Source organism: Quercus robur, chromosome 2 (genome assembly GCF_932294415.1).
Source record: "Quercus robur chromosome 2, dhQueRobu3.1, whole genome shotgun sequence".
Classification (NCBI taxonomy): Eukaryota; Viridiplantae; Streptophyta; class Magnoliopsida; order Fagales; family Fagaceae; genus Quercus; species Quercus robur.
In genome coordinates this window covers 12727201-12740946 of record NC_065535.1, presented here as the reverse complement: position 1 = coordinate 12740946, position 13746 = coordinate 12727201, and the positions used below count along the sequence as shown (strand labels likewise).

Here is a 13746-nt window from a genome sequence, read left to right as displayed (position 1 = left end):
TTTGGAACGCAACCTTCTTTCTTTAATGCTTAACTAATGGAACAACAACACCACATCGAAATAATTTATCACAAAAATGAAGGGGAGCCAACTGGATCAGCTAGTTGCTATAGTAACAATGTCTTCCTAAAGCAGCAGGACCCCTTTCCTATCCTCAACCCCAAAAATGCAATGATATTTGACACAAACTACTTTTTGAATCTGCTAACTCTTCCATAAAATGGGTTACAAAGACAAATATATCACTGTCCACCAAATGCACAATTCCCGTTGACAGCTTGTTCTCTCACATAAAGTTAGATGTCGAAGGAAAACTTAGACGCCAGCTTCACTTCATAGTTCTACTTGCGCTTATACCTGGAAAAAAATAGTTGGAATAAAAGTAAGTATTTTCTTCCAAGAATGATCTCACATCGAGTATTTGCGCAAAGACAAAATGAGAGAGAAAACCTGCAACCCTTTATCATGCTTTGATACCAAATTTGATACAGGACAAACTAGAACAATACAACAGGAAAATAGAAGACTGAGAATCTAGATGTCAACACCTAGGCCTGCTTGGGGTTAGCATCAAGCATGATAAAATCACTAGGAAACCTAGGGTTGACTAGAGCCGGCACCAGACCACGGAGATAATTTCAATAGAAAATTTATTCATCAAAATAATCCCCCTTTGATAGGAGCACAATACTTTCCTTATATAAGAGTACTAAACCATAATTCTAACTAGTGTAGAAAACCCTAATTACCTTATAAAAAAATAGCCTTGCTTCTAGAAATTAAAAGCCTAATAAGTAATAACCTAATAAACTACTGGACCTAAAATAAAAATATAATTGACCAATAGAAGTACAAATTGACTTGCAAAATAAAATAAAACTAAATTAAAATAATTTTCTCTTTGAGCCTCCCATATCATTGTTCTTAGCATAAAATATTTGCAAATCATACATACATACATGAAATACATAGGCCACAAACACACACACATATACATACATACATAAGATCAAAATCAACCGTGGAAATACCGTGCAATGGGATTGTAAGCTAATTCATACCTTGACTTGCTCTTAAATGAATGTTTGGACTTTTTCTTGCCTGGAGCAGAATTTCTTTTCTGCTTTTTCTCACTCATGTCACTTTGAAATAGCTCCTGCATCTCTCTTGTCCTTGATTGTTGTCTTTGGTTAGGATGTTCAGATTTCTTGTTGTTCTTCTTCACAATCTTGCCAGTATCTAGTGCCTTCTTCACAGCCTTCACCGCTTTTGCCCGTCGGTAACCCAGTTCAACAAGTGACAATCCAGTCTTTTCATTCTTGTTTTTATCATTACCCTGCAGTGCTTACTTATTAAACAGTGTGTGCCACCTTATAACAAACTTGACAAGAAATACCTCAACTTAACAAGCTAAAAATATATAAAAAAAGAGAGAGAGAGAGAGAGAAAGAAAAGGAAAAAGTTGCGGGGTACAAATCCATCAATTGAACGAGCAATGAAGGCAATAGTGTGCACACAGAGATGGGAATTCCCTTAGACCATCATAAGCTCAGATGTTGACTTCATAAAGATCAACAAGCAGAAGATATGTAGAAGAAAAAAGACAATAAAGTCTGCCAAAGTAGCATATAGATGATGTTCACATATAACATTTAAGAATAATACAATCATATCTTAAATTTAATGTCATGCCTAATAAACTCTGCAGGTAGCAAGGATGAAACCAAAATTTGAACTATAATAGCAATCAAAATCAATCTAGCATAATCCTCTTTGTTGTTCAGGTACTATAACCAATTGCCTCGACAAAACATTCTTAGATTATTAAGATTACAAATAGATTGAGCCATCCAAATGTCCCAGAAAGCTTCAGATTCTTATTAGTTAATACAGATACTCCATGTCACTAAACGCTGCTATAAGCTAAGGTTATGAGAATAATTCAATATAGATGGAAAAAAAAAATTTACACAAAGAGTAAAGGAGAACATACTTCTAATTTTTTCATTTGATTTTCATCCTCCAACATTTCTCTAGCTGCTTCCAATTTTCGACGCTTCTTCCGTGGCAAATTTTTCTACTCAACATATACCAGTTAAGAACGTTAGTCATGTTGTGCATCAACTAAAAGTTTTCATCTAAATTTTTTTTTTTTTTTTTGATAGGTAAAAGAGAGAGGTAAAAGGATAAATTAATTTTAGATGAAAAGTTTTCATCTAAAATTATTAAATTAACAAATAATCTCAAATTCAAGATAATAAGCACCTCATGCTCTCGCTTCCTTTTTTCTTTCATTTTGAGGTCTTCAGCTTCTTGTGCACTGATTACCGCTTTTCCAGAATTCGTTTCTTTTTCCACAGATGCCTGCCAATAAGATTACAGAGTCAGGTTTTAATCAGTTAAAACTCCAATCCAAGATAAAGTGTTCAGATTAAGAAAAGAACAAAGTCATTTAGAAGAGAGGATTCCACTTGGAGATAAGATGGTACATTGGTAAAGGAAAAGATAAATAGAGAGGGAAGGAGGGGGGCAAGTGACTAGAAAAATTGGATACTTAAGAGATAAAGAAACTAGCTCAGCTTCTGCCTACTCCTTGACATGGAAAGAAGGAAAAGTCCTCTCACATTGGAGGTCCTTTAAAATAAAGGATTATCTAAATTCATTAAAGAAAAGAGGTAATACTCTGTCTAACAAGCAAAGACTGAATGGCACTATGAATATTAAGTGGGTAAAACAACAAAAAGCTCTTTGTATATGTGGGTGGGAAAAATAACTTCATCATATGTATTTGCGAGAAGCTTTTCTGGGGTCCCAAAATTTTTTTTAATCATATAGCAATAATCAAGTTTTTTTATAAGAACAATTTTATTTAAAAAAAAAAAAAAAAAAGAGACTACATCATGACAACAGACACAAAGAAGCCTAAAGAATTACAACAAAAAGGAAGAGACAATGAATGAAACAATGGAATTAATATGCGTAAAATCCCATGCACGAGATATCAGATGAAATTGAGAATGACCTAGATGGTTCCAAATTGGCAATGTGAAAGCCATTGTCAATAATCTAAAAAGATGTCCCACCCATTTATGCACCAACTTATGTATAAGTACAGATAAACAATTTCCTTTTGGGGAAAATTGAGAAGCTAAGAATAATAGAATATATATGTATGTATGCAAATTTGAAATAACCTTTGATGCCTTCGCAACAAGCCTTTTCTCCTTTTCAGTAACAAACCAGGTTTTCTTGGGCCGTGAATATATTTCCTCCCTATGTGCAATCAAATTTTCTGCCTGCATGCACCATAGAAGTGCACCAATTAATGTTAAGCTTGAACAGAAATCATCTTAAGAATAATTAATGATTAGTCAAGCATGTAAAATATATATATGATCGCTGCTTTGGAAATGACAATACAGACTTTCCAAACGACTTCGTCAAAATAATAGAAAATGTCATTAAAAGTAGTACAACTGAGCTGCATACTCATGACATCAAACAAAAGCATCACATATGCAAAATCACATACCCTTGATACTTCCATTTCAGCTTTTCTTAGGGTTCTCTCTTCCCTGTGTGTAATTGAAGTCGATTATTGCAATGCAATGAACAATAAGATGAAAATTTTTATAATGAAAATACTAAGACCTCTCTTCTTCAAGAATCTCAGCCACTTGATCTTCCATCTGCTCAATTATCTCAGACCACTTGGTTATTGATTGCTCTGCAACAGTTCGACTTCTCAGCTTGGAACCAGCTTTCTTAGCCTACCAAATTGAAATCATCACTAAGGTAAATCTTATTGAGGATTTGTCAGAAGCATCAAGTTCTTATTGCCTTCTTTTTTCCTCAATTGTTGTTGTATGGGAGAAGCATCAATGTAATTCTCAAAAAGGGACATCTGTTTTAGAATAATTATGTAATTGATATAAAAGAAACTATAAAGCGCAAAACTTCTAATGTGGATTTTCAGATTGGAGTTTTATATACAAAGTTTGTAGATTATCAAATAGTTGAGCCAAAATAAGATTAAAAGCAAGGTCAATTTAAAAATTAAGAAATTTGAAGCTGGAGTATTAACAAGGAGCAAGATTTATAATAAAGAAAATTATTTATAAAATTAAAAACAAAACAAGACAGTTTGTGGTAAGATTTCGTATGAAGTAAAAATAGAGATTAATATGAATTGAAGATAGTATCAAAAGAATGATGAAGAGAAAAAGAACAATAAAAAATGAAAGAGAATTTTCTAATAAATTTACTGGAAATAACAAGTCCACCTCATGGTTAGCATTGTAAATACTAAAGTATTGTCCTACTTAAATCTAAAGAACGAATGAAACAAATTTCAAAAGATTATAAGAACCCCAATATGATATGAGGAAGAAAATGATGCTCACAATGTCTTTCAAAAGGGATCGGTCATTATCTGTAACAAATGTAACAGCATATCCTTCCCTACCAGCTCTTGCTGTACGACCGACACGATGAATATAGCTGCACAAAGGACCCCAAAAAAAAAAAAAAAAGATTTCATCAGGATGCAGAAAGTGAGCCTCATGCCATCATGTGCATATCACCATCTGGCAACATTGAGAAAGTTTAATCTACCTTTTATATTCCCGAGGACATTCATAATTTATAACTGTTTGAACACCTATGATATCAAGTCCCTACAAAAGACGATCAGAATATATATAGTCAAATAACAAAACAGTTTAATAATATCCAGCTTTTTTGTACCAATGGAATCTTCTATTTATGCCTAAAAAACGCATGAGCAAAGAAAAAGAAAAGAAGAAATGCAAAGGACTTAGAAATTCATCCATTAACTTAAGAACAAAGTTTAGCGACAACCCAGTTTGGAGTAAAGGTGGCAACGTTATAAAGTGGCACCAGTTTAACAGTCAAATTGACAAACACACGGTTAATGCTAAAGGTCCCCATCTGTTAACTCAAATTTCTCTCTATGTCAGTTCCTCCCCCAAAACTGTCATCATCACATCAACCCAATCAGTTTTTACCTTAGTCACCAGGTAGTTTATACCTGGTGAGAGCCAATTTAGGCTGGCAAGGCATGCTGAAGAGATCAATTGCATTCTTTACAAGCTTAAATTATTTGAGAGCTAGTGCACGTATCCAAGTAAGTAGCCCCAAAAGCACTCAGTTGTTACCATATGATCTCAGAGTGTAAGGCATTAGAAACTCAATGAAAGCTTTCAATGGCATTGAGATTATTGCTTTCATACTGGAATTTTAATGGGATGCAAGAGTGGAGAGATTGAGATGGGCTTGTCAAAGCACCTGCTGAGGTAAAAAACCCCATTATTATCACATTTTCCACAACGTTCTTTTCTTGAATTAAAGGGGCACTTCTTTTCTTCACATAAGTTTATCATATTTTGTAGATTAATATCAAATAGGAACTGAGAAGCTGATTTCCTGAAGATTTCTCTAGACAATTATCCCCACTTAGGCTACCAGATCAAAACCCAGCTTCATCATCTTCATCACTATCCATGGATAGCCCCAAGTACTCATCCCTTTTATTCAACATTCCAAGCAGGGGTGACCGGCAAAGAGAGCATAGGTGGAGGTTATGGAGGAGAGAGAGAACGGTCATGGGTACTGGAGTTTGGAGAGAGAGAGAGAGAGAGATTTGAGTTAATGGGTGGGAACTTTTAATGTTAAACTTAACTATTAAACTGGTCATGCGCATCTCACATGACCAGGAAATGTTTCACTTAATAATGCTGCCACTTAGCAGTTGGAGGAATCTCCTCCAAACCGAGTTGTAGCTCAACTTTTTCCTTAACTCAACACACTCACCACCCCCACCCCCCCCACCAAAAACCCCAAAAAAAGGCTGAGCAGATGAGGGAGGGGAGATAGGTTACGACAGTTGAATATAGAGGCATGACTTAAGTAAAAAATCATGGAAGCATGAGAGCGCTTAGAGAGAAGAAGATAAAAAAGTTTGAGAATTTGTTCTCACACGAGCAGCTACATCAGTTGCAATCAAAAAGTCGACTTGCTGCTTTCTGAAAAGTTCCAAAGCCTACATAAACAACAATAAGTAAAATTCAAAAAACCAAAAAGATCAAAAGCTCATAAAAGCAAGCAAGGAAAAGCATTCTCCAACAGACTTCAAAATTTTAGTACCAAAAGAAAATAGGATGGTTATCTTCACTAAAGAGTAATGTAATTAATTTAGATAAAAACAAAATGGCAATTTATAGAAGCTACCCACATCAAGGCGCTGGATTTGGGTAAGATTTCCATGAAGCTCAGTAGCTTTAAGGCCAGCTAATCCAAATAGAATCTTCAACCTATGTGCAGCCTGTTTTGTTCCGCTGCAAATACCAATAGAAAATCATTAACAACTCAAGAAAAATCCATTGATCCAAAACACTTAACATTTCACGTTGACGTAATTGATAAGCCTCTGGTACTTTCTTTTTTCTTTTTTGAAGCTTAGGAGCACTGGTATGATAGATTGTATGTACTCAAGACAAGACTTTTAATTGACTGTAATTAGGAAACAGGATTCATGACAGCCCACCCTCCAGACTGTCACATGGAAAAAGGTTTTACTAGAAATGTGAAATCCCTAGAAAATCCAAATGATGTTAAGTTTTGGTAGACCACAAATTTAGAACAGGATCCTTCTTTTTCTTTTTCTATTTTTCACCCTCCCATATTTTAAAATAGGGTCACATTTCTGCATAATATCAACATCTCCCCCACAATAAAAATATTTTCATTTTCAAAACAATATTTTAGTAAATATCAGGATGCTGCTTTATATGCATTTATGCCAACATCAAGATTGCCGACTAAGATATATTATAAACAACCACCAAAGTCACCATTCATACAAGACAATGAATGTTACATAGCAGTAGTAAGAACCTGAAGATGATAACTTTGGAAGTAAAAGTCTTTGAGCACAATGCAAGAAGAACTGCTTCCTGATTTACTTCACGCATCCGGCGTATCCTAACCACCCTACATGACAAAGTCATAGTCCTTTATGAATTAGAAGGAAATGTAGGATAAGGCTGCCATAAAAACAATAGATGATGATTAATACAACATCTTCTATTCAACATAGGCCTCTGCTTGAGATTCATCTTAACTAAAAAAGTATAACATATAATTAGATTCATCTTAAGTGGAGCAAGAATTTATTAAAGAATTACTCCTGAGTCAAAGTTTGTGGCAGTGTTTTGGATGGGTCCGCTGAGAGGCGTGAGGGTTTGGTCAGAGAAAGCTTGATAAGCTCGTCAACTTCCTCGGTCATTGTAGCTGAAAAAAGCATGGTCTGCCTTCTTTTTGGACATAGACGGACCTGTTAATGAATTATAAATGAGAACTTATGTTAAACAAATCAGAACGTACAAAAAAATAAAACAGTTTATTCTATATTTGAACCTTTTGAGTTAAAAAGGATAAAAAGATACCAGCTCACGAATTTCAGCACTAAATCCAAGCTCCAGAAGGCGATCAGCCTCATCAAGGATTAGTACCGCAAGATCTTCCAAATCCACAGACATAGAATTGCGTAAATGATCTATCATGCGTCCTGGAGTGGCCACAACAACATCAGGCATTGATCTCAAGGCTGCCTCTTGCACCTAAATAGAAGGACATTACTTCAATATTCCTGGTGGAAACAGATAAGCTATCAAGTACAATACATCCCCCCCTTTTTATTATCAGTTAATAAAGTGTTCTAAATGGTGACATACATTGGGATTTTAACCACATCCTTGTATTTATGTTTAAGATTGAGATTTGCCTTTTAGATAAAGATGCAAACTAGCTAAGTTGACTAATTTTAAGTATAACTGGAACAGTAAACAGAGATAGTCTTTTTAGCCCTGGAAGTTATTTGTAGCATACCACTATTTCATGAAGTTCAAAAACAAAACAATAATCTTAAAACCCATATTCTTCTTTATTAATTTCAAAAAGGCCTGAATTTCAATTTATTGAAATCTACATATAAATATCCTTAGACTAATTTTTCATTTGTTGAATAGATTTAATTTCAAATGAGTTGAACAAAATAACAAAAGACAAAAAGAAAAAAGGGATTTACTGAAAGCACTGTGGGTGCAGAGACACCTCATACCAGGTGTTCATAAATCAAACCATTAATGAGATTCATGATCAAACCTTTGTCGAAAGCCCACCAACAACAAGGCAACATCTGATGTCAGTAAATTGAGCAAGTTTCTCTATCATACTGTGAACCCTGCACGATGACATCAAAATTTGATTGATTATAAATTAAAGATCAGAATCAAACCACGTAAGCAAAAAGGTCAATTTTCTTCTCTTTTTTTCACTCTCTTTGACAAACCAGATAAGATCATATTTTCCAGAGAAAATTTTCCCTCAGGCTTGTATGAGACTGACCCATGGGCCTTGTAATGGAAAATGTTATCTAACGTGGACTTGAGATGTAAAGTGGTGTCTCAGAATTCATAATTCAAACTTTGTTTCATAATCATAACTTCAAAGGTAAACAACACAACATGAAAATGCATACAAAAACATAGAAAAATGCTACCATTGGGCATCTCTAAACGTCCATTTCTGTTACTCCTCATGCCTACTGTTACAATTTTTTTTTTTTTTTTTAACTTGCACAAACATTAGCTAGGTCTTGAACTCGGAACCTCATCATCCACCTTACTCTTACAAGCAAAGAAAGGGCCATTTGAACTAGAGCTCTCTGGCATCTACTATTACAATTATTAAAATTAAACTTGACATGACCCAATTCTAAACCCATTAACCCTTTAGCTTCCAAATCACAAGTTCACAGTCTAATGTAAACCACTGTTTCAGGTTTATTAATTAAAATTACATCATTAGCGCGTACAAGAATTTAAGATTAAAATTTGCCTCTCATTTTTAGAAAAAGAAAAAAAAAACTTGGTCCCAATAGTAACCAAATGGATGATTTGGAGACACAATCTGAAGCTGCCACAGCCAAACCGAACTTCATACACCATTTTTGCACATAACTACAAGAAACAAGTCACCAAGAACGAGCAAAAAAAAAAAAAAAAATTTATACCAAGATTTCCTAGCATGACAACCAAGTACACAAAACACCATACTCAGCAAACTTCACTTTCAAAACCTTATGCTATTATGCATACTTAAAAAGCAAAGCATAAAATTGGAACATCTATATAATAGATTATTCATACTTAAAAGCATGACCAAAATGGAAGCAACAAGACTACAATTTCTCTTATAAAATAGCTTGCTATATGAAAAATGAATAACAAGTAGGACAAAATAACACTTACTGAACTGCCAACTCTCTGGTTGGGGTAAGAATAAGAACCCTTATCGCTGGCACACGTTTTGGACGGAACAGTAATCTCTCCAAAGTAGGCAGCGCAAAGGCAGCTGTCTGCATAATGGAACAATTGCAAAACCATAACTTCAATTGAGCTATATACTAACATCAAATTTCACTCGAAGAGTTTGTATTTGTATTGAAATTCCATCCTATGCAAATCATGGCATTGAAAGAACAATTTACCTTCCCGGAACCAGTAACGGCACTCCCACATATATCACTCCCATTCATTGCTAGCGGTATAACCGCAGACTACAATCATCAAAACCCTAAAATTCAGCAAAACTAAATGGCATATATACAAGCGCATATGAATAAATAAGAAATGGAATAGCTGATTAAAGAGAAACCTGAATTGGTGTGGGCTTACTGTACCCCAAGGCCTCGCAAGCACGAAGCAAAGGCCGCGATAAATTGAGCTCAATGAATGAATTGGCACTGAACGAAGCTCCGTCAGAAGGCACATAGAACGATTTAACGTCGACGGCATCACCGGTTTCTTCATCTTCATCTTCAATCCTATCCTCTTCCTAAATGCACAAACACAGAGAAAGAGAGTCAAGTTTATATAACATATTTATCGAATTTAGGGATTATAAGAGAGAGAAGATTGGTACTAACTTCTTGTTTGTCGGAGTCAGATTCAGAGTTATCGTCGTTGGGGACGATAGGAACGGTGCGATTTTGGAGTGCTTTGGTGATTTTGAAATCGATGGAGGTTGTGCTTTTACGGGCGTGTTCTTCAGCTACTGATTCGTAGTAGGGAGCAAAGTCCCATGGAGATTCTGTTTTTTTATTCAAGGGCTGTTCTTCTTCGTCTTCATCTTCGTCTTCGTCTTCTGCTTCTGCTTCTGCTTCTGCTTCTTCGTCTTGTTCTTCTTCGTGTTCGGGTTGAAAATCATCGTGCTCTTCGTCGCTAGAGGTTTCGAAAACGAAAGCTGGAGCCATGGGAGATGGCTGGAGAGTGCAGAAACGAGGCAACGACTGAGGGTTTAGAGTTTGGGGTTAAAGGCCGATAGGGTTTATAGTTAGGATAAATTGCACAAATCTACCCTGAGGTTTGGCCTATTACCAATCAAGTCCAGAACATTTAAAAACTGATCATCTTAATCCCTAACCCCATATGCCTGTAACGCCGTTACATATTTCACTCACTCTCATCCCTCACCCCGAGTCTCTCTCCTTCCCTTTCTTTGAAATTCAGAACCAGATTAGAAGGAAAAAAAATTGAACACAACCTACAACCTTTCATATTTCATATTTCATACCTAGATCTAAGAAAGAAAGGGGAAAAAAAATTACCGGTGGTAGTTCTCTCTATCTCCGCATCTCAATTCCTGCATGCACCTTTAGGTTACCGGTGCCGGTTCCGGTGGTCTAAGTCTGGCAAGGGATGGTGATGGCCGGCCGCACGAACTCTGTCTCTCCCCTGTATCGCTAGCTTTTTTTTTCTCTCCTTCCCTTTCTCTGTATCGCAAGTGTTTTTTTAGTTGCAAGCCTTTTTTTTTTTTAAATTTTATTTTAACCGTTTTTTTTTATATACTCATAGAACATCAAACGGTGTCAAGTTGTCAAGCAATATAATTTTTCGCTTCTTAATTGTAAACGTGGCAGCATTTTAAGTGACCTTTTTTCCTAAAGTAGCAACATCTCCTTAAAAGCTTTTGCTATTATATATAGTACTAGTCGGAAACTCATGCAACTATACGGTCAAACAAGAATTCAAATATACGTTGACTGTAAAATAACCCCCTAAAGCTGTAAAATTGTTTACGCTCTTATTTTATCTTCAACGAATTTCCAGACTACACACCCAAAGAGAGAGAGTGAGAGAGAGCTCAAGCACACTCCACCTGAAGTGATTCCCAAGCATATCCTCGCCGGTTAGATCGTCGTCATCGTCCCTTCCACGCGACAGTGAGTGCTCTGTTCCTCTTCCTTCCTTTCTTTTCGTGCTCAAACCCATCTCATTCAAACCCATCCTCGTCGGAAGTTGCCTCCATCTTTGTCGAGCAATGCCAAAACCGGTTTTAGCATCCCACCACACCCATTGTTCAAACTCAACCCGATTTGAGCATCCCACCACACCCATCCTTGAAATTTCCGAAAACCCATTCCTTATGCCCATCACACCCCATCTGTCCCACTCTGATTAACCGACCACTCCAACGAACCCATTCCTCAAACCCACCATTCCCCATCCCACCACACCCATCCCTTGTCATCTTATTCTCGTCGCTGCTGAAACTCGTCATCAATGCCAAACACAGATCAGAGTCTTGACCCGATTTCAACCTCTCTCGATCTACCTCTCTCTTTCCCTCAATCTCTCACTCTTTCTTCCTCCCCCTCTTTGTTTGACCGAGTTTGAAAGTTTAATGGTTTTATTTTGATTTTTGTTTCTTTAAAAAGTTTATATCTTGCAATTTTCTATTATAAAATTTGTTTGGAAGCTAAGAAAATGGCTGAGAAAATATGAGAAACTAGTAGAAAATTTGTATTTTTCAGAATGTTACCAAACACTTAAAAATATTTTCTAATACAATTTTCAAAATGCAACCAAACACTAGAAAATATTTTCTAATACAATTTTCAAAATGCAACCAAACACTAGAAAATATTTTCCTTTCCCAAAAATATTTTCACCTGCAATTATTTTACACTCGGAAATTCATTTACATGGAGCCAAATGCAGCCTTAGTTTATAAAATTTCAACTATGAAATCTACTCATGGTTGCTCCTTATATTAGGCCAAGATACTATAATTAATTTTGAACAAAACTTAAGTATAGTACTTGTAAGGACCGAAATTTGAACCACAACCCACCAAGAACAATGGATGATGGCCCAACAAGCCCAAAACAATATATTTGTAAGAGAATGGGTTAATTCAAGGAACAATCTTACAAAAAGAGTAGATCACAATTGAATGGATTCAAGACAGTAAGACAAATTAATGGAAATAGAGCTCCTCGGTCAAGTCCGAGGATAAGGTGTTTGATGGGAATGATGATGCTACATCTCAGAGACGAAGATAACACTAATGACGAAGGAAGCATCCCTGACGAAGTCCTCTGGAACAACGAAGAAAGCTATTATCACTGACGAAGGCAGGGAGCCATTCAATGCAGTCAATCAATGACCTGAGCGGTTATGAAATCAATCCAGCAGACCGTTGGGAACCTCTTAAAAGTCTCATTACTAGACCAGGGGCGTTACTTGAGAAAGCATTAACCACCCCAACGGCTAGCCCCCAACGCCGCAGGTATAAAACTCTCACAGAGTCAACAAAAGGTACGATCTACACATACTGACATCTTGAGAGCATATTCTGATTCTTAATTTCTATTTATCTTTCTAACTTTGGCTTCGGAGACGTTGTGGCAGGCACCACACCGGTGACCATCATTAAGCATACTCTCTTGCACTACAAAGGTTTCCATCTGCTCACTCTTGCTGACGATCCTGTGCATCATCAGTTTGGCGCCGTCTGTGGGGAACGCTATTTCTAGATTCATATCTGAAAACGTAGTTCCCATCAACCCTCTGCATTCAGATGGAATCCAACCCAGACTCAACAGCCTTAGCCCAGCAAGTCCAGGCCCTTGCAGCCACCATTGAAGAACTCACCAAACAGAACCAGGAAATGAAGCTACGGCTCCAGCAGGTTCAACAAGCTCAACAAGAAGAGAACAGGTCCAAGGGTAACATGAAGGAAGAAGGGGATAGTCAACGGAGGGAAACCCCCCGAAGACCAGCAACTCCGAACGAACAGAACTCAGATCTTCTTCGAGAAATGAGGAAAGAGATGGATGAATTAAGGAGCGCTATCAAAGAGAAGACGGACCGAACCGTAGACAAAATGATAAGAGCTACGGATTCGCCATTCACTGCTGCGGTACTTGAATGCCCCGTGCCGTCGAAGTTTCGCCTGCCTCAGTTAGAGCCATTCGACGGACTCAAGGACCCCCAGGATCATCTTAATACCTTTAAGACGACTCTGGGTCTTCAGCAACCACCTGACGAGATATTGTGTCGCTCCTTCCCGACAACTCTCAAAGGAGCTGCAAGAGAATGATTTACTAAGTTGCCAAATTCGTCCATAGACAATTTCGATCAGTTGAGCAGTGCCTTCCTGTGCCACTTCATAGGGGGACAGCGCCCAAGGAGGCCAGTAGATTACTTACTCACCATAAGACAGGGAGAGAAGGAGACTCTGAGGTCATATGTCAAGCGATTCACCCGGGAAACTCTGGAAGTAGACGAAGCTGATGACAAGGTACAGCTGACGACCTTCAAAGCAGGGTTGAGATCCAGAGACCTCGTGGCCTCTCTTGCAAAGAACCCTCCGAAAACA

At 36.9% G+C, this 13746-nt stretch overlaps 1 protein-coding gene across 3 annotated transcripts; it reads right to left on the bottom strand.

Annotated features, from left to right (window-relative positions):
• LOC126712424 (DEAD-box ATP-dependent RNA helicase 28-like) lies at window positions 1-10900 on the bottom strand. 3 transcript variants are annotated; one of them, XM_050411747.1, is made up of 20 exons: window positions 10691-10900; window positions 10010-10372; window positions 9739-9918; window positions 9572-9640; window positions 9333-9439; window positions 8185-8263; window positions 7467-7640; window positions 7206-7354; window positions 6916-7011; window positions 6254-6356; window positions 5999-6061; window positions 4615-4676; window positions 4404-4500; window positions 3652-3770; window positions 3533-3575; window positions 3195-3296; window positions 2266-2364; window positions 1994-2077; window positions 1062-1336; window positions 1-357 (listed from the first exon to the last, which is right to left on the bottom strand). In XM_050411747.1, exons 2-20 carry the CDS (start codon window positions 10334-10336, stop codon window positions 342-344), a joined length of 2244 nt encoding a protein of 747 aa, XP_050267704.1. In that variant the 5' UTR covers window positions 10337-10372; window positions 10691-10900; the 3' UTR covers window positions 1-341. The 3 variants fall into 3 exon arrangements, with proteins under 3 accessions (XP_050267704.1, XP_050267706.1, XP_050267705.1); XM_050411749.1 differs by having other exon boundaries at window positions 10010-10345; XM_050411748.1 differs by lacking the exon at window positions 10691-10900 and having other exon boundaries at window positions 10010-10663.
• Between the last annotated feature and the right edge of the window lie 2846 nt (window positions 10901-13746).